Raw genomic sequence first — 19,078 nt, 5'->3', positions numbered from 1 at the left:
TACCAGCAACAGTGTGTGAAGACTTACAGAAAACGTTTGATCTCTGTCATTGCCAACAAAGGGTATATAACAAAGTATTGAGATAAACTTTTGTTATTGACCAAATACTTATTTTCCACCATAATTTGCAAATAAATTCATAAAAATCCTACAATCTGATTTTCTGGATTTTTTTTCTCATTTTGTCTGTCATAGTTGAAGTGTACCTATGATAAAAATTACAGGCCTCTCTCATCTTTTTAAGTGGGAGAACTTGCACAATTGGTGGCTGACTAAATACGTTTTTGCCCCACTGTATGTATGTATTATATATATATATATAATTACGCAATAAACAATTTAGGCAAGAGGGTTGAGGGTTCTTGATCCAGGATGGGATTGACTGTCTTTGCAGTAACCAAGAAGCTTGATCTTGACATCTAGCCACTTAGCGAGCAAGTTAGCAAACCAAATGCATAGCTGGAGCTCTGAATAGGATATCATTTATTTGACACATTTGATATTTCTAAGCAGTGCTGTAGCATGCACCCCCCAAAACAAAAATATTATTATATATATTTTTTAAACGGTATTGAAAATCATACTGTCGGTATTTGGAAACACCCCGGTACACGGTTTATCGGCCAAGCCTAGCGAGAGGTGTATATACGGAGGAAGACATTGTCGGGGTGTCGAATGCTATGAAACACGGACCATCTGAGCTACAGAGTCTTCTCCTGCCTGGGCGGCCAGCTCTGCCTGTTGCTACGGGGAGAGAAGGAGAGAGAGAGAGAGAGAGAGAGAGAGAGAGAGAGAGAGAGAGAGAGAGAGGAAAGAGACAAAGAGAGAGGGAAAAGATGTAAGGATACGAGTCAACACATGCAACCAAAAACATTCACTAGTTAATTATTATATATTATTATTATATTATATTATTATTATATATTATTAATGTCTATACACCCATTACACAGTCATTAATGCCACAAAATTGCATGTTTAAAGGGAATACATTTGATATGTTTTTTTTTTTACTGATCTACACAATTACAATCCACATTTTCAAAGTAAAAAAAAAAAAGTTACTCTTTATTTATTTATATAAAATATTTTTTTTCAGCTTTCTTCGTAGCGTATGTCTTCATGGCCTGTTGGAATCCCCAGCCATCACAGCTGTGGAATCATTTTGAATAAGATTCTACCTACAGTGTCTTCAGAGAGTATTTGCATCCCAAGACTTTCTACACTTTGTTGTGTTACAGCTTGAATTTAAAAATGGATCAAATTTAGATTTTTTTGTTTATTCACACAATAGCCCATTAATGTTAAAGTGGAATTATGTTTTTTGAAATGTTTACAAATTACATTGAACAAAGGGTATAAACGGAATATGTAAAGTGTTGGACCCATGTTTTATGATCTGAAATAAAAACACACACAAAACTCTTATTTCTCTCAAAATTTGGCAACAAATTTGTTGACGTCGCTGTTAGTGAGCATTTCTCCTTCGCCAAGATAATCCATCCAACTGACATGTGTGACATGAAGAAGCTGATTAAAACAGCATGAGACCACTCTAAATGTTGCATTTTTGTCACACGAAACAATGCCCACAGATGTCTCAAGTTGTGAAATGGGAAATGCAATTGGCGTGCTGACTGCAGCCCTATTTTAACAGTAAAGTATAACAGTAACTGGATTAGTTTGCACATAAAAAAATATTTTGAATCACAACATTTTTAGATAAAAACTTGTTATGGAATACCTTTTCAGTCGTCTAATACACCTCTTAAAGTGGCAATATGTAACACATAACACTTTGTATTCAGGACAAATGAAACGGTAGATCTGTTCTATGTGCGCTATTTCTATGTTTCCTGTTTTTAAAAGTTTAGTTTTTGAACACAGCCACAGTTTCAAACAGACCGAAAATACAATATTTTTTGTGTTATGGAAAATATATTTTACAGTGATTTAGATGGTACACTGATTCTCTACAGTACACTTGCTTTTTTGTTGTTGTCACAAACTGAAATTAGGCAAACTATTACAATTTTTGCAAACAGGAAATGGCGGAGCAATGTCTGCATAGTGGCACCTTTCATAAAGCACTTCATTTTGCAGTGATTTTTGTGAAGCTTGATTTTGCTGTGGCTAATATGACATTTTGCATGGCGATATGCAACGATTATGTTGAAATTGTCGTGAAAATTGACGTGTGGTTTGATTGAACCACGACTTGGCAATTTATTGCGGAAATAGTGCTGTTTTTAAAAATGTATTTAAACCTTAATTTAATTAGGAAAGTCAATTTAATTAGGAAATTATTATTTACAATGACGGCCTACCCCGGACAAACCCTCACCTAACCCGGACGATGCTGGGCCAATAGTGACGCCAATAGTACTGTGATGCATTGCCTTAGACCGCTGCACCTCTCGGGAGCAGTGATTGGTCAAATTAACAAGCCCTTGCATAATCTAAGGGGAATTTGTTATTTTTTAAATGCAATCGCAGAACCCTGGAGGGACTGAAATGACATTGAATTTGTTTCTATTGTGACGCCAAATCATGGGCTAGTGCCACCAACTGAAAAACGCATTGGCACCAGTGAATTGTTGTCTGTAGCCCTGGATTCATGTGTATTGTATATAGCCTGAAGAACTTAGGAAGGACTCTTCACTTCAAATTGTATAATGGCGGTTATAGGGAGAATCCCATCCTCAATTTCTGCTTTTGGTTCCCCCTCTCCAGCTCTCCTACCTGGGCCAGAGCCAGGGCCATCTCCTCCCTCTCCTTGGGAGAGAAGAAGCGTCCTCCGTCTCCCCTCTTGCGCTGCATGGCGTGGCGGTGACGGGACTCATGCAGATATTTCTGTCAGAGAGAGATCGAGAGAGAGAGAGAAAAGTAAAGTCGTAAATGCCAGATGCATTCATGTTATTTTAACTCATTGAGAAACACTGATTGGTTAATGAACTAAGAGTACAACTATCATGCTTGTAAACAAATTGTTGAGTTCAAAAACTACATTTATAGATTATTTTTTATAAATACTGTTTTTTTGTTGCATTTAACTGCCAAAAATGCTGTTATAGAGGCCATTTTCTTAGTAGGTGACATTAGAGGTCCCCATGTGTGTGAAGTGGGAGCTCAGGATGATCGTCAATTTCCCACTAGAGTTGCAGCGATGTGACAAGATTGAAATTGGGGAGAAAGAGGGTCAAATAAAAAATGAAGTAAAAAAATAACATTCATAATAAATAAAAGGGCATTATCATAATGTTTTACAAATTCACAGTATTATTTCAACCAAATAGTGTAGAAATATATACAACACATAGGCAAATCATGTTTTTGACTGCACTGGGCCTTTAAGTAAGTGCAACACTGGGTGCATCGCCAAGTAATTGAAAACTTGGGCTTCGGTTTGCTTATATAGAGAGCGGGTACTACTTGTTTGCTGAAATGGGTGCAAGAGGGAAGCTAGTAACGTTGTTCAAGGCCTTTCACAAGGTGCTGAAACCCCCTATTCACAACCACAGAGACGCGCAAATAAAACATATAAAAACGCAATATAAACACGTTGCTAAGAAAAGAGAAACTAACCGACGGTAGTTTTTTCAGACAGTAAGATACACGTACAGAGATAGTTAACTAGGGGCTGTGCGTTCTCTGTGGAACCGATGTGGACTGACCATCCACTGAATTGCATTATTTTCCAGAGAACGCATAGATCTCCGGGTTGATTATCCCCTTTATACCATGGCTATAATTTAACACATTTAACCCCCCCCCCAAAAAAAAAATGTGATCAACATCCACTGAAGTAGTAGTACAGTAGTTGCCTTGGTAACCAAACAGACTTGCTAGTCTGGCTAACCAAACCATCAGTCCTATAGCTTGCTTTTATTATGAAAATCGAAATTCAACAACGCCAATAATGTTTTCAATTCGACTTCTGCTTTCAAAAGCAGCTCAAACATAAAACATGTTAACAAAAAAAGACTGCAGCCGTCCTGCTCTGAGAGACACTGCATAGACTATCTGACTAACAAACACACTGTACTTATTCACCAGTGCAAATATACTGTAGGGTACAGGGAAATAATGCAGGCCCTAGAATGTCCTTCAAGAGAGAGAATGTCCTAGAATGTCCTAGAAGCCCTTCAAACCTTCTCCGAACAACTGGTTTTCTCAGGCTTTATCACTTTTATCACAACGAGTTACCAACATATTTAAAATAATGATTGAAACATTTTCATTAAAACATGTTTTTTTTATAACAATTTTTCATCCTTTCACGAGATATAGTCTCAACACAAATCTAGGGTTTGTTTTTACATTTATTTTTTATTCGTTATTTTACCAGATAAGTTGACTGAGAACACATTCTCATTTGCAGCAACGACCTAGGGAATAGTTACAGGGGAGAGGAGGGGAATGAATGAGCCAATTGTAAACTGGGGATTATTAGTTGACCGTGATGTTTTGATGGCCAGATTGGAAATTTAGCCAGGACACTGGGGTTAACACCCCTACTCTTACAATAAGTGATCTTTAATGACCGCAGAGAGCCAGGACACCAGGGTTAACACCCCTACTCTTACAATAAGTGATCTTTAATGACCGCAGAGAGCCAGGACAGCCGTTTAACATCCCATCCGAAAGATGGCACCCTACACAGGGCAGTGTCCCCAGTCACTGCCCTGGGGCATTGGGATATTTTTTAGACCAGAGGAAAGAGTGCCTCCTACTGGCCCTCCAACACCACTTCCAGCAGCATCTGGTCTCCCATCCAGGGACTGACCAGGACCAACCCTGCTTAGCTTCAGAATCAAGCCAGCAGTGGTATGCAGGGTGGTATGCAGGGTGGTATGCAGGGTGGTATGCAGGGTGGTATGCAGGGTGGTATGCAGGGTGGTATGCAGGGTGGTATATGCTGCTGGCATACCCAAACCGTCTGGTTGTTTCTTTATATCGGTTTGTTTGCCAGATAAGTGACTCAGTCGTTATGTCTTTTAGTTCTACATCTATGTTCTGTTCTATCTATGGACGTGACTCAGTCGTTATGTCTTTTTGTTCTGTTTCTATGGATGCGAACTACCCAATCGTTCCTACTAAATGTTCTGTTGTCATGATGGCTGGCAACGTACTTATCCCTTGTTTGGTAGCTAGCCAACTTTGGCTAACAGATTCACGACAAAAACACTGTAGCCAGAGTAACAGTAAAGTAGCTGCGAATAATTTAAAAAAAATAGAACAAAACCGAGAGGCTTGGATGGCCATTACATTTCTTGACAATTATAAATATAGTTTGTTTAAGCTGCTTTCTAGTGATTTGTTTGGTATACATCCATAACAATGTGCGATTTCACCTGGCAATGAATATTTGCTCTCTCGCCAGGCCACTGTTCAGAAGAGATATCCAACTACACAGCTAACACAAAAACTTAAAAACTGAAGCTGAAAAGACAAACTAGTTGCATTTTGTGTTTTTCTATAGACATTTCTTCGCATATAGCCATAAAAATTATGCTAATTCATGATTTCGACTGTCTGAGAAAAGCTGCCAGCAAGCCTGTCTCTTCCCGACTCCCAACATGTTCGTTACTATGGGTCAGCTGGAGATCGAATTTCAATATTGAAACAATGTTGCAAATGTCGGAGAGACAGAGAGAAAGGTTTATTACAAACCTCTGCTGTTGAAAACCAAATGTTAGTCTAAAAGAAATGTGAGGTAATGTCTAGATGATTTTTATAGTGGAGATCAAGTTTATAAATTGTCTGGCTGGGCTGATGAGACAGTGGATTGCGCAGTCAGATGGAACCGAGTAAATAGGCATTTTCAATTTCATAGATCGGTACCGGTGCCTCCTGTATAACCTCATTATTGTTATTCTTATTGTGTTATTTTTGTATAATTACTTTAGTCCAGCTTGGCTCGGGCCTGTCGTCACATACTAACACTAACCCGGGCTACTCACCCTCCTCTCCTTGGGGATCTTGCCCTCTTCCTCCAGCTTGGCTCGGGCCTGTCGTCACACACTAACACTAACCCAGGCTACTCACCCACCTCTCCTTGGGGATCTTGCCCTCTACCTCCAGCTTGGTGCGGGCCTGTCGTCACACACTAACCCAGGCTACTCACCCTCCTCTCTTTAGGGATCTTGCCCTCTGCCTCCAGCTTGGCTCGGGCCTGTCTTCTCTTCAGGATGCGATGGTACTGTTTAGCGTTGACATACAGAGGTTCCTCTTCTAACATCTCAGCCCCGGGTAGAGGGATACGTTGCATAGCAGGCACCGCACCTCCACTAGGCATCATCTAGAAGGGAGAGAGAGAAAAGGAGACATACTAGACAGAGCCTCTTGCAAAGAGGAGAGAGAAGGATAGAGAGAGTGGGGGGGGGGAGAAAGAGAGACACTGCATAGACTATCTTACTAGCAAACACACTGATCGCTGTGTGTGTGTCTCTGTGTGTGTGTGTGTCTGTGTGTGTGTGTGTGTGTGTGTGTGTGTGTGTGTGTGTGTGTGTGTGTGTGTGTGTGTGTGTGTGTGTGTGTGTGTGTGTGTGTGTGTGTGTGTGTGTGTGTGTGTCTGACCGAGGCTAATTTGCAACAATTATTTCTGATCAAACACCCCATATCACAGAGATAAACGATTGTGTAATATTGAATTATATGACCTCACTGAGTCTAGGTACTAGCACACTACAGGCTCTATACTAACCAGGTACTAACCCACTACAGACTCTATACTAACCAGGTACTAGCACACTACAGACTCTATACTAACCAGCTCTATACTAACCAGGTACTAACCCACTACAGGCTCTATACTAATCCACTAACCAGGCTCTATACTAACCCACTACAGGCTCTATACTAACCAGGTACTAACCCACTACAGGCTCTATACTAACCAGGTACTAACCCACTACAGGCTCTATACTAACCAGGTACTAACCCACTACAGGCTCTATACTAACTAACCAGGTACTAACCCACTACAGGCTCTATACTAACCAGGTAACCCACTACAGGCTCTATACTAACCCACTACAGGCTAACCCACTACAGGCTCTATACTAACCAGGTACTAACCCACTACAGGCTCTATACTAACCAGGTACTAACCCACTACAGGCTCTATACTAACCAGGTACTAACCCACTACAGGCTCTATACTAACCAGGTACTAACCCACTACAGGCTCTATACTAACCAGGTACTAACCCACTACAGGCTCTATACTAACCCACTACAGGCTCTATACTAACCAGGTACACTACAGGCTCTATACTAACCAGGTACTAACCCACTACAGGCTCTATATACTAACCCACTACAGGCTCTATACTAACCAGTTACTAACCCACTACAGGCTCTATACTAACCAGGTAACCCACTACAGGCTAACCCAACCAGTTACAGGCTCTATACTAACCAGGTACTACTAACCAGGTACTAACCCACTACAGGCTATACTAACCAGGTACTAACCAGGTCTACTAACCCACTACAGACTCTATACTAACCAGGTACTAACCCACTACAGACTCTATACTAACCAGGTACTAACCCACTACAGACTCTATACTAACCAGGTACTAACCCACTACAGACTCTATACTAACCAGGTACCAACCCACTACAGGCTCTATACTAACCCACTACAGGCTCTATACTAACCAGGTACTAACCCACTACAGGCTCTATACTAACCAGGTACTAACCCACTGCAGGTTCTATTCTAACCAGGTACTAACCCACTACAGGATCTATACTAACCAGGTACTAACCCACTGCAGGTTCTATTCTAACCAGGTACTAACCCACCGTGCCCCAACCCCCTCAGTGATCTAGGTAATAGGATGTCTGGGTATCTCTGGTTAGGACCTTACCATGACCATGCCACCAGCGTTCATCATGTTGCCTGAGACTGGCAGGGTGACGGTCACAGTGCCCTGCTGTCCACTGTTGGTAGTGGTGGTGTTGGCACCCCCTGTCTGCACCATTTGGGCCCCCGCCAGGCTGCCTGCTGGGATGGTGATCATTCCTGGGGAGAAAAAGCCTTCTTATCACCACCACCTTCACCATTTTATTTGTGTGTGTGTGTGTGTGCGTCCAAGCATGTCGGTGTGTACATACTGTAAACATACCCTGTTGCAGGACGGTGCCATCTGCGTTGACTGGCTGGTAGACGATGGTCTGTCCATCAGCCGTCTGCGCCAGCTGCTGGCCCTGTTGCAACTGAATCTGCTGGCCCTGTTGCAACTGAATCTGCTGGCCCTGTTGCAACTGAATCTGCTGGCCCTGTTGCAACTGAATCTGCTGGCCCTGTAGGAACACACAGGACAGGGTCATATACATTATGGCGACAAGTAAAGATGAGCCTTGGCTTGTGCGAGCCACAATGGCTCATAGGAGCATGAGCATCTCTCCTGTTTCTGTCGTGTGGGGCAGCTTGATGTACCAGTACAGGGACAGGACGCTAGTCTATCGCAAGGCCTTACCCCCTCCTTAATGCTATAAAATATAATTAAAAGTCTAAATACAATGTTATTGGTCGCGTACACATATTTTGCAGATGTTATCGTGGGTGGAGCTAAATGCTTGTGTTCCTAGCTCCAACAGTGCAGTAATACCTAGCTAAATGCTTGTGTCCCGAGAACAGTGCAGTAATACCTAGCTAAATGCTTGTGTTCCTAGCTCCAACAGTACAGTAATACCTAGCTGGAGCTAAATGCGCAGTGTGTTGTGTTCCTAGCTCCAACAGTGCAGTAATACCTAGCTAAATGCTTGTGTTCCTAGCTCCAACAGTGCAGTAATACCTAGCTAAATGCTTGTGTTCCTAGCTCCAACAGTGCAGTAATACCTAGCTAAATGCTTGTGTTCCTAGCTCCAACAGTGCAGTAATACCTAGCTAAATGCTGGTGTTCCTAGCTCCAACAGTGCAGTAATACCTAGCTAAATGCTTGTGTTCCTAGCTCCAACAGTGCAGTAATACCTAGCTAAATGCTTGTGTTCCTAGCTCCAACAGTGCAGTAATACCTAGCTAAATGCTTGTGTTCCTAGCTCCAACAGTGCAGTAATACCTAGCTAAATGCTTGTGTTCCTAGCTCCAACAGTGCTTGTGTTCCTAGTAATACAGCTAAATGCTTGTGTTCCTAGCTCCAACAGTACAGTAATACCTAGCTAAATGCTTGTGTTCCTAGCTCCAACAGTACAGTAATACCTAGCTAAATGCTTGTGTTCCTAGCTCCAACAGTGCAGTAATATCTAGCTAAATGCTTGTGTTCCTAGCTCCAACAGTGCAGTAATACCTAGCTAAATGCTTGTGTTCCTAGCTCCAACAGTGCAGTAATACCTAGCTAAATGCTTGTGTTCCTAGCTCCAACAGTGCAGTAATACCTAGCTAAATGCTTGTGTTCCTAGCTCCAACAGTGCAGTAATACCTAGCTAAATGCTTGTGTTCCTAGCTCCAACAGTGCAGTAATACCTAGCTAAATGCTTGTGTTCCTAGCTCCAAAAGTGCAGTAATACCTAGCTAAATGCTTGTGTTCCTAGCTCCAACAGTGCAGTAATACCCAGCTAAATGCTTGTGTTCCCAGTAATACCTAGCCTTGTGTTCCTAGCTCCAACAGTGCAGTAATACCTAGCTAAATGCTTGTGTTCCTCCAACAGTGCAGTAATACCTAGCTAAATGCAGTGCAGTAATACCTAGCTAAATGCTTGTGGTCCTAGCTCCAACAGTGCAGTAATATCTAGCTAAATGCTTGTGTTCCTAGCTCCAACAGTACAGTAATACCTAGCTAAATGCTTGTACCCAGCTAAGTGTTTGTGTTATTAATTTAAGCAGACTGTGTTTGTATATTGCTGTTACATTTTATGATCAATTTATGCAGAAGTCCATGTAATTCCACATTGTTTAAATAATTTATCTTGCCACTGTACACACACAGGCCAGTTTATTAGGTACACACATCTAGTACCGTGTCCAGCCCCCGTTGCATACAGAACAGCCTTAATTCTTCGGGGCATGGAAATATTACTCAATTTGAATCAAGGGACCTAACGGGGGCCAATGAAACATTCCCCACACCATTACACCACCACCATCCTGTACTGTTGACACCAGGCAGGATGGAGTCACGGACTCACGCTGTTTACACCTAATCACGACTCTGCCATCAGCATGACGCAACAGGAACCGGGATTCGTCGGACCAGGAGATGTTTTTCCACTCTTCCGATTGTCCAGTGTTGGTGATGGCGTGCCCAACTAGCCCTGCGTCTTCTTGTTTGTATCTGATAGGAGTGGAACCCGGTGTGGTCGTCTGCTGTAATAGCCAATCCGTGACCAAGGACCGGCGAGTTATGTGTTTTGTTATTTCCCCTGCCTGTTAACTTACACGATTCTTGTCGTTCTCCTTCGACCCTCTCATCAACGTGCTGTTGTCGCCCACAGGATGTTGTCGCCCACAGGATGTTGTCGCCCACAGGACGTTGTCGCCCACAGGACGTTGTCGCCCACAGGACGTTGTCGCCCACAGGATGTTGTCGCCCACAGGATGTTGTCGCCCACAGGACGTTGTCACCCACAGGACGTTGTCACCCACAGGATGTTGTCACCCACAGGATGTTGTCACCCACAGGATGTTGTCGCCCACAGGATGTTGTCGCCCACAGGACTGCCGCTGACTTTTATCTGTTGTCACCCACAGGACGTTGTCACCCACAGGACGTTGTCACCCACAGGACGTTGTCACCCACAGGATGTTGTCACCCACAGGATGTTGTCACCCACAGGATGTTGTCACCCACAGGATGTTGTCACCCACAGGATGGCCACTGACTGTTTTATCTGTTGTCACCCACAGGACGTTGTCACCCACAGGACGTTGTCACCCACAGGACGTTGTCACCCACAGGACGTTGTCACCCACAGGATGTTGTCACCCACAGGATGTTGTCACCCACAGGACGGCCACTGACTGTTTTATCTGTTGTCACCCACAGGACGTTGTCACCCACAGGACGTTGTCACCCACAGGATGTTGTCACCCACAGGACGGCCACTGACTGTTTTATCTGTTGTCACCCACAGGACGTTGTCACCCACAGGATGTTGTCACCCACAGGATGTTGTCACCCACAGGATGTTGTCACCCACAGGACGGCCACTGACTGTTTTATCTGTTGTCACCCACAGGACGTTGCCACCCACAGGACGTTGCCACCCACAGGACGTTGCCACCCACAGGACGTTGCCACCCACAGGACGTTGTCCCCCACATTTATCTGTTGTCGCAACATTCTCTGTAAACCCTAGACGCTGTCGTGCGTGAAAAGCCCAGGAGGCCAGACGTTTATGAGATACTGGAAGCAGCACGTTTGGCACCGACGATTCATATCACGCTCAATGTCTCTTAGGTCACTCGTTTTGCCCAATATAAAAGGTCAATCGGAACACTGAATATATGTATATATTGCATAGGATTGAAGCTAAACATCTCTGGCCTTGCTGCAGCTGGATCAGTTGACCCATGAATCAGTGTCAATGAGAGATTTGAATTTACATTGTAGTTAATCATGTGGAAGTTGAACTAAAAGTATGTTTGAATTCAGACTCAAATGCTGATGTTTTTTTTTTTTTTTTATTTTTTTACCTTTAGGCAAGTCAGTTAAGAACAAATTCTTATTTTCAATAACAGTGGGTTAACTGAACGACAGATTTGTACCTTGTCAGCTCGGGGATTTGAACTTGCAACCTTTCGGTTACTAGTCCAACGCTCTAACCACTAGGCTACGCTGCCGCCCCGGTTAGCGATGATGTCACATTGTCCCAAAAGAGGAAGTGTGTAATCAGAAGTCTGTGTAGGTGTATACCTTTCAGTGAGTGTGTGTGTGTGTGTGTGTGTGTGTGTGTGTGTGTGTGTGTGTGTGTGTGTGTGTGTGTGTGTGTGTGTGTGTGTGTGTGTGTGTGTGTGTGTGTGTGTGTGTGTGTGTGTGTGTGTGTGTGTGTGTGTGTGTGTGTGTGTGTGTGTGTGTGTGTGTACCTGGTTCTGTCCGGCTGTGATGGCTTGTTGTGGCTGTTGGATGATGATCTGTTGGGGTTGACCCTGCTGTCCCCCGAGCTGTAACATCTGTCCGTTCTGCAGCTGGATCTGTTGTCCCCCTAGATGGATCGTCTGACCGTTCTGCAGCTGGATCTGCTGTCCACCCTGTAGCTGGATCTGACAATGAAACATAATCAGATGATAGTGTGCTCATAATATCATTCCAACTCCAGACTCTGGCTCAAATAAATATGATTCCTAGAATGGGAAAAGACTCTTAAGAACACTGCACTCTGAAAGCATTCTAATTGAATGGGTTCTAGCAATTATATGTCTATGGTTTTCCTCTCATCCCATTCCTCACCTGTTGTAGTCCCTGTCCTCCAGACACAGGCACCTGCATGATGGTCTGTCCCTGTCCTCCCCCCATAGCCTGCACCATGATTGGTTGCCCTGACGATGTGATCAGCTGCCCTCCGCTCACCTGCACCACCAGGGGCTGGCCTTGGACCTGTGGGCGGGTGGGTTAAAGTTGATACATTCATTCCTAGATAATGATATACATTGAGTGTACAAATCATTAAGAATGCCTTCCTTTTCCCCTCACAACAGATTAAATCCGTCGGGACATGGACTCTACAAGGTGTCTAAAGCATTCCACAGGGATGAAGGCTCATGTTGACTCCAATGCTTTCTACAGTTGTGTCAAGTTGGCTGGATGTCCTTTGGGTGGTGGACCATTCTTGATTCACACGGGAAACTGTTGAATGTTAAAAACCCAGAAGCATTGCAGTTCTTGGCACAAACCAGTGCGCCTGGAACCTACTACCATACCCGATTCAAAGCCGCTTAAATCTTTTGTCTTGCCCAATCACCCTCTGAATTGCAAACATACACAATCCATTTCTCAATTGTCTCAAGGATTAAAAATCCTTCTTTAACCTGTCTCCTCCCCTTCATCTACACTGATTGAAGTGGATATAACAAGTGACATCAATAAGGGATCATAGCTTTCACCTGCACTCACCTGGTCAGTCTGTGTCATGGAAAGAGCAGGTATACATAATGTTTTGTACACTCAGTGTATACTTTAACTCTGCAGTTTCATGTCACAGCCAGAGCGCTGAGAAAACACCAAGCGTGTCATTTTAGACAGAATATAATTCCTGTTTTAGGACATAAAATTATGAACACATGAACCAGTTGACAGTGTAAGCGTATCATAGCGTGAACAATGGTGAAAAACTCCGGCAAATGGCCATAATATGATGGTCAATCCGATGTTTCAGACTGTTGCTAGTACCTTCATGGATGACTCGGACTGACTCAGTCAAACCAGTCACTGAGCTGGGGACATGCAGCTCAGAGCAGCGATAGCATTCTAAGGAAGCTAGCACTGAGATGGGGCATGGTAATCATGGTAGACGAGAGGCATGCTGTACACTGTGACAATAATGCAGTGCGATGTAATACTGTGACCGGGTGACAATGTGACATAGGCAGACGGTCACACCACTACCTGGAGTGTCTGCACCTGCTGGCCAGAGGCCGTCAATACCGGCGCCTCGGTCTGCAGCTGCACAGCCGTCATTGTGCCCTGAGTCTGCAGACAAGGTCATGTTCATTAGGGCACGCAACCGGAAACCGTTTCAAAGCATTTTTGTAACGGGAAAAAAATAATCATTTGCATTTCTTATTTAAACAAGCCCCTAAATCCAGGTACCCCCTCCCTGTTTTGTTCTGTTTTCTGACGTTTAGTGCCTAATGAACACGGAACAGCTACAGTTCACTTATCCCAGAAGTCTCAGAGATTAGATTGAATCATTTTTTATATCAAATGAATTGCCTATAAATGACACTTCTGAGTCTAGACTCAACAACATGTAGGCCTACATTGTATTCCGTCGGTGTGCCTCAGTAAAGTCTGGTTGAGATTCACCCAGCTCAGGTTGAACCGTTGACACTCACCTGTTGTTGGATCTGTCCATTGGACGTCTGCACGACTATCTGCTCCCCTGTTGAGGTGGTGTACTCCATGATCAGTTATAGTCACAGTCCTTCCTGTCATTGTCAAAATACAGTTTGATCAATCAAATTAGAGGCATTGTGACAAATTAGGGATACAAAGGGGGAAAATCCAATATAAACTGGCATATCAATCGCAAAGGGTCACACAAGCAATCATAGGCTATGAGGTTGTTGTAGCCACATATAACAGGAAAATACTGTGGATTGATTGTTAGGCCATTAGCTGGACTAGCTAAAACAGTCACCATTTCAGCAGACATGTGGAACACAGGCGTTCATGTGTTTTCCGGTTCTTGTTCCCCAGGATTGTAGCCTAATTTAAAGATTCAGCTGAGGCTGGGTACATCATCGGATATCACTCAGTTCCGAGTACAAACCTTTTCGCTACAACCGCAATAACTAAATATTTGTATGTGACCAATAAAATTTGATTTGGACAATATTTCTTGAAATTAACAAAATGGACTACAATGGTACATCATGCAGCAAATGAATACAAATGCTAGCTATAACGTTAGATTTGTTGAAGGACATCTTGAAGTGTGTGCTTTGTTTTCTTTGTTGTTCGCTAGCTTTACTGTTGCTAGCTACACAGCTAACGTTAGCTAGCTTGAGACAAGGCACAGGTACATTAGATAACTAGCTAGCTGGATAGTTGACTAGCTAGTTAGCTTAGCTAGCGAGTTAAATGTTCACATAAAAGAACGGAAGCCTGTTGAAAATGCATAAATATTTGCGTATAACATTAGCTAGTTACAACAACAACAAAAAAATCACATTATTTATAGGATTTATTCCAAGCTAACGTTGCATTTAGCAGGCAAATCTGTCTCGGTTATGTAACAAGGATTATAGTTATACTACAATCATACTGAAATCATTACAGTTCTAAAAAAATACAACAACGTTGACATGCGATTCCTGTATTTTGTAGAGTTAGTAATTTGGTTGGTCAATGACAAACCAATCCGTGCTGACAACAACCACAGAGCTTCTATTACCGTTTCTCTCTGCTGTCCGGTATCCCTCTGATTGGCTCCAGTTCAGGGTTCCAAAGCCCAATCACCAAAGTGAGCAGACAAAATGGCGCAAATGGAGAAAAAAAAAAACAACAGCGTTGTCGAACGAGTTAATAAGCCATGTGATCGTTTTTAGGCGAAGAACGACGAAGATTGCCGATCTTTATAACTCGGCCGATGACGCACTTGGTTCAGTATGTAATGTCCTGCCTGTAGTACTCAAGATTATTATTATTATTTTTTTTTTAAACTGTTGGAGTCAGTTGTGGAAAAAGTAACCAATAGTCATACTTGAGTAAAAGTAAGGATACCTTAATAGAAAATGACTCAAGTAAAAGTGAGAGTCACCCAGTTAAATACTACTTGAGTAAAAGTCTAAAATTACTTGGTTTTAAATATATTTAAGTATCAAAAAGTAAATGTAATTGCTAAATATACTTACGTATTAAAAGTAAAATTATTAATAATTTCAAATTCCTTATATTAAGAAAATCACGCGGCACCGTTATGTTTTTAAAATTTATCGGAAAGCCAAGGGCACACTCCAACACTTTTCAAACTAATAATTTGTGTTTAATGAGTCTATTTAATGAGTCTGAGTCTAATATTCATAAATATCAATGCATTTACTTAAATTAAGGTTTGTTTGGTATTTTCGATCAAGTAGTGACTGAAATGTATCGGGGGTTTTTCAACACCACATGTCAGTAGGTGGCAGTATGTAGAAATATAGGTTGTATGCCAGACTGTTTGCGGAAAGGCTGCATTGTTTCCACGAGACAAGCAGGTCTAGACTGAAATGTAGCTAAAAGAAAGCAGGAGAATCTTATTTGGGTGAATACAATTGTTAATTATTTCTATCAATGTTGGCTAGACACATGGTTATGGTTTGACTACTTTGTGAGATGTGAATGTGCGGTAGCAGCAAGAGGCGTATTTAGCTAACTAGCTAAGGTCTTTGGCTCTGTATACTAGCCAAGGTTACTATCAAATCACATTTTATTGATCGCATACACATATTTAGCAGATGTTATTGCGTTTGTAGCGAAATACTTGTGTTCCTAGCTCCAACAGTGCAGTAGTATCTAACAATTCACACAATGTAAAATAATGGAATTAGAAATATATTCATGTTAGGACGAGCAATTTCGGAGTGGCATTGACTAAAATACAGTATATACACATTAAATTAGTAAAGCAGTATGTAAACATTATTAAAGTGGCCAGTGATTCCATGTCTATGCACAGTGGGCAGCAGCCTCTAAGGTGCAGGGCTGAGTAACCAGGCGGTAGCCGGCTAGTGATGGTTATTTAACAATTTGATGGCTTTGAGATAGAAGCTGTTTTTCAGTTGCGGTGATATAGCCCGACAGGATGCTCTCAGTTTTGTGCATCTGTAAATGTTTGAGCGTCCTTCTATTGGCAATGAGGTTATTTCATTGAGCTGAATTTTTTTTTTTTTTTAGCTAACTAGATCAGACAAAATGGACGTACTGGGCAAATCGGATAGATTGAAAATGTTGAGAATTTCTGATCCTGTCTTTTCTTCATCCAGTAGTGTCTGGTGACCAGTGGTGAGCCTTCAGAATAGCCATGATGTCTTTCAGGATAGCCTCCAGGCTTGGCAAACTGTCAGTGATGCCCACAAGGAGCTGTAGTCGACACCTCTGCAGCGATGCCAGCAAGGCCTGGATGGATCAGAGGCAGACACACAGGACCTCGGCCCACAGACACAGAGGGAAGGAGGAGAGATCTGAAGATCCAGATCTGGACGATGTAGACGACAAGGTCCAGGCTGTGTTCAGGTGAGAATCATTTACCCTAAACGGCACAAACAGACCTGGGACCACCAGGCCTATTGAAGGATGCCTGTCTACATACTTTGCCACATTCACCCAGTCAGTGATGGGTCTACATAGTATCTTAAGATAAATATCATACAATTGAACAAAGTCGTCACTCCACACTCGTGATGCAACTAGGCCTAATGCCACCCGTCTCACCTTGGCCCCTGTCTAGTGAAGAGAGGAGGAGACAGAGGACGGTGAAGTACCATATAGTTAAGAGACAGCTGACTGAGTCTGGAGCTCCAGAGAGGATGTTGAGCTGGGACGCCATGGAACAGATCAGGTGAGGAAGACTGCAATGTTACGAAATATTCAGAAATATATTATATACACACACACACACACACACACACAGTATAAAACTCTAAAGTTTGGACACCTACTCATTCCAGGGTTTGTCTTTTGTTTTTTACTATTATTTTTTTTATTACCATTTTCTACATTGTAGAATAGTGAAAACATCAACTATGAAATCATGGAGTGAGCCAAAAAAAGTGTTATATTTAAATAGATTTGAGATTTATCAAAGTAGCCACCGTTTGCCTTAATGACAGCTTTGCTGTACTGTATGAATGACATGTTTTGATTGTCTGTCAGGTAGACTAGGGAGTCGTGTCAACTTTATCTGCAACATTGTCAACGTTTTGCCTCCATGACTCAATTACTGACTGATACCCCAGGTATCTGAAGCAGGAGCTACCAGAGGAATGGACCATTGACCGTCTGGCAGAGGGATTCTCTGTCCATCGTGACGTCATCCTACGAGTCCTGAGGAGCAAGTTCGACCCCACCCCAGAGAGGAAAGCTAAACAGGACACCAGCGTGTGGGCCAGGCTGAGACAGCAGGCCTTACCTGGAGCAGGGGGACAGGAGAGGCAGGTTGCCTTACCTGGGGGTGGAGCAGGGGGACAGGGCAGGCAGGTGGCCCTACCTGGGGGTGGAGCAGGGGGACAGGGCAGGCAGGTGGCCTTACCTGGGGGTGGAGCAGGGGGACAGGGCAGGCAGGTGGCCTTACCTGGGGGTGGAGCAGGGGGACAGGAGAGGCAGGTGGCCCTGCCTGGGGGTGGAGCAGGGGGACAGGACAGGCAGAAAGCCCTACCTGGGGGTGGAGCAGGGGGACAGGGCAGGCAGAAAGCCCTACCTGGGGGTGGAGCAGGGGGACAGGATAGGCAGGTGGCCCTACCTGGTGGTGGAGAGGCAGGGGGGCCGGGCAGAACACAGCTGTCTGCCTCTGGACATAGAAGTAGCAAACCAGCCATGCTGCCCACAGGAAGTGGCACTGGTGCCCTGGTCACCCTGGCTAGCCACAGTAGCCAGAGGCTGATAGCCAGGGACTTGGAGGATGACCCTGGCCCAAGAGCCATGATGACTACTGCTAATTATCCTGCTGCTCCTCTCACCTCACTACCCACCCAGCTCTCATCCCCACCAACACTGCACAGCAGACACACCTCAGGGCAAGATAACTCGAGAGAGGAGTGGGATGAAGAGGAAAATGTTCCAGAGGACAATGTGTCGGAGAAGGTTGAGGAGAAAGACGACCAGGAGGAGAGATGGGATGGAAGGGTGTTTTCAGAGGAAGAACTGGAGGAACTAATGCTGTCGTCAAAGCCTTCGCCAGTGGTACCGAATGGGAGAGAGTTCTTTGACAGTGAAGGGAACTTCCTGTACAGAATCTGAGATAGCAAAATGGCACCCTATTCCCTACATAGTGCACTACTTTTGACCAGGGCTAATGGCACCCTATTCCCTATATTAGTGCACTACTTTAGACCAGGACCCGATGGGTGCCATTTTAGATGTAGCCTGAGAGGTTGTTAATGTGTTGGTTTCCTAAATACAGTAATAATAATAATAATAATAATAAATGCCATTTAGCAGACACTTTTATCCAAAGCGACTTACAGTCATGTGTGCATACATTCTACGTATGGGTGGTCCCGGGGATCGAACCCACTACCCTGGTGTTACAAGCGCCATGCTCTACCAACTGAGCTACAGAAGGACCACAGTCAAATGCAATAGACTTCTGTTGGAAGATGCCGGAGACTCTGATTATGCCGCAAACCAATAAAGCACCATTTCAAATGTATGGGTTAGTCACAAGTTTTGATTCTATACTTTGTTTTCTTGAATGTTGCACATAT

General features: G+C 43.4%; 2 protein-coding genes across 5 annotated transcripts; one reads left to right on the top strand and one right to left on the bottom strand.

Moving 5' to 3' along the window:
- Nucleotides 1-224: 224 nt before the first annotated feature.
- On the bottom strand, nucleotides 225-15,209 carry nfyal (nuclear transcription factor Y, alpha, like). 4 transcript variants are annotated; one of them, XM_046364788.1, is made up of 10 exons: nucleotides 15,067-15,209; nucleotides 14,006-14,098; nucleotides 13,557-13,640; nucleotides 12,402-12,548; nucleotides 12,038-12,214; nucleotides 8,139-8,316; nucleotides 7,881-8,035; nucleotides 6,128-6,301; nucleotides 2,743-2,853; nucleotides 225-744 (listed from the first exon to the last, which is right to left on the bottom strand). In XM_046364788.1, the coding sequence occupies exons 2-10, from the start codon at nucleotides 14,072-14,074 to the stop codon at nucleotides 679-681; spliced, it is 1,161 nt and encodes a 386-aa protein (XP_046220744.1). In that variant the 5' UTR covers nucleotides 14,075-14,098; nucleotides 15,067-15,209; the 3' UTR covers nucleotides 225-678. The 4 variants fall into 4 exon arrangements, with proteins under 4 accessions (XP_046220744.1, XP_046220743.1, XP_046220745.1 ...); XM_046364787.1 differs by lacking the exon at nucleotides 15,067-15,209 and adding an exon at nucleotides 14,311-15,040; XM_046364789.1 differs by lacking the exon at nucleotides 13,557-13,640 and having other exon boundaries at nucleotides 226-744; nucleotides 15,067-15,205.
- Nucleotides 15,210-15,779: 570 nt separating this feature from the next.
- ngrn (neugrin, neurite outgrowth associated) lies at nucleotides 15,780-19,023 on the top strand. The gene is made up of 4 exons (XM_046364699.1): nucleotides 15,780-15,918; nucleotides 16,640-16,889; nucleotides 17,104-17,214; nucleotides 17,612-19,023. Exons 2-4 carry the CDS (start codon nucleotides 16,678-16,680, stop codon nucleotides 18,609-18,611), a joined length of 1,323 nt encoding a protein of 440 aa, XP_046220655.1. The 5' UTR covers nucleotides 15,780-15,918; nucleotides 16,640-16,677; the 3' UTR covers nucleotides 18,612-19,023.
- The last annotated feature ends 55 nt before the right edge of the window (nucleotides 19,024-19,078 follow it).

Source organism: Oncorhynchus gorbuscha, linkage group LG10, assembly GCF_021184085.1.
Source record: "Oncorhynchus gorbuscha isolate QuinsamMale2020 ecotype Even-year linkage group LG10, OgorEven_v1.0, whole genome shotgun sequence".
Taxonomy (NCBI): Eukaryota; Metazoa; Chordata; class Actinopteri; order Salmoniformes; family Salmonidae; genus Oncorhynchus; species Oncorhynchus gorbuscha.
The sequence above is the reverse complement of the archived record's forward strand: the minus strand, read 5'-3'. Positions and strand labels throughout refer to the sequence as shown.

What these genes read in the sequence shown, in the direction of transcription:
- nfyal (XM_046364788.1), bottom strand. Translation starts at nt 14,074, where the DNA reads ATGGAGTACACCACCTCAACAGGGGAGCAGATAGTCGTGCAGACGTCC. An exon ending in TCACAGCCGGACAGAACCAG is followed by an intron (nt 8,317 to 12,037) that starts GTACACACACAC and finishes GTGTTCCTACAG; the next exon opens with GGCCAGCAGATTCAGTTGCA. An exon ending in TGGCCCTGGCTCTGGCCCAG is followed by an intron (nt 745 to 2,742) that starts GTAGGAGAGCTG and finishes CTCTCCCCGTAG; the next exon opens with CAACAGGCAGAGCTGGCCGC.
- ngrn (XM_046364699.1), top strand. Translation starts at nt 16,678, where the DNA reads ATGATGTCTTTCAGGATAGCCTCCAGGCTTGGCAAACTGTCAGTGATG. An exon ending in AAGGTCCAGGCTGTGTTCAG is followed by an intron (nt 16,890 to 17,103) that starts GTGAGAATCATT and finishes GCCCCTGTCTAG; the next exon opens with TGAAGAGAGGAGGAGACAGA. An exon ending in GACGCCATGGAACAGATCAG is followed by an intron (nt 17,215 to 17,611) that starts GTGAGGAAGACT and finishes CTGATACCCCAG; the next exon opens with GTATCTGAAGCAGGAGCTAC.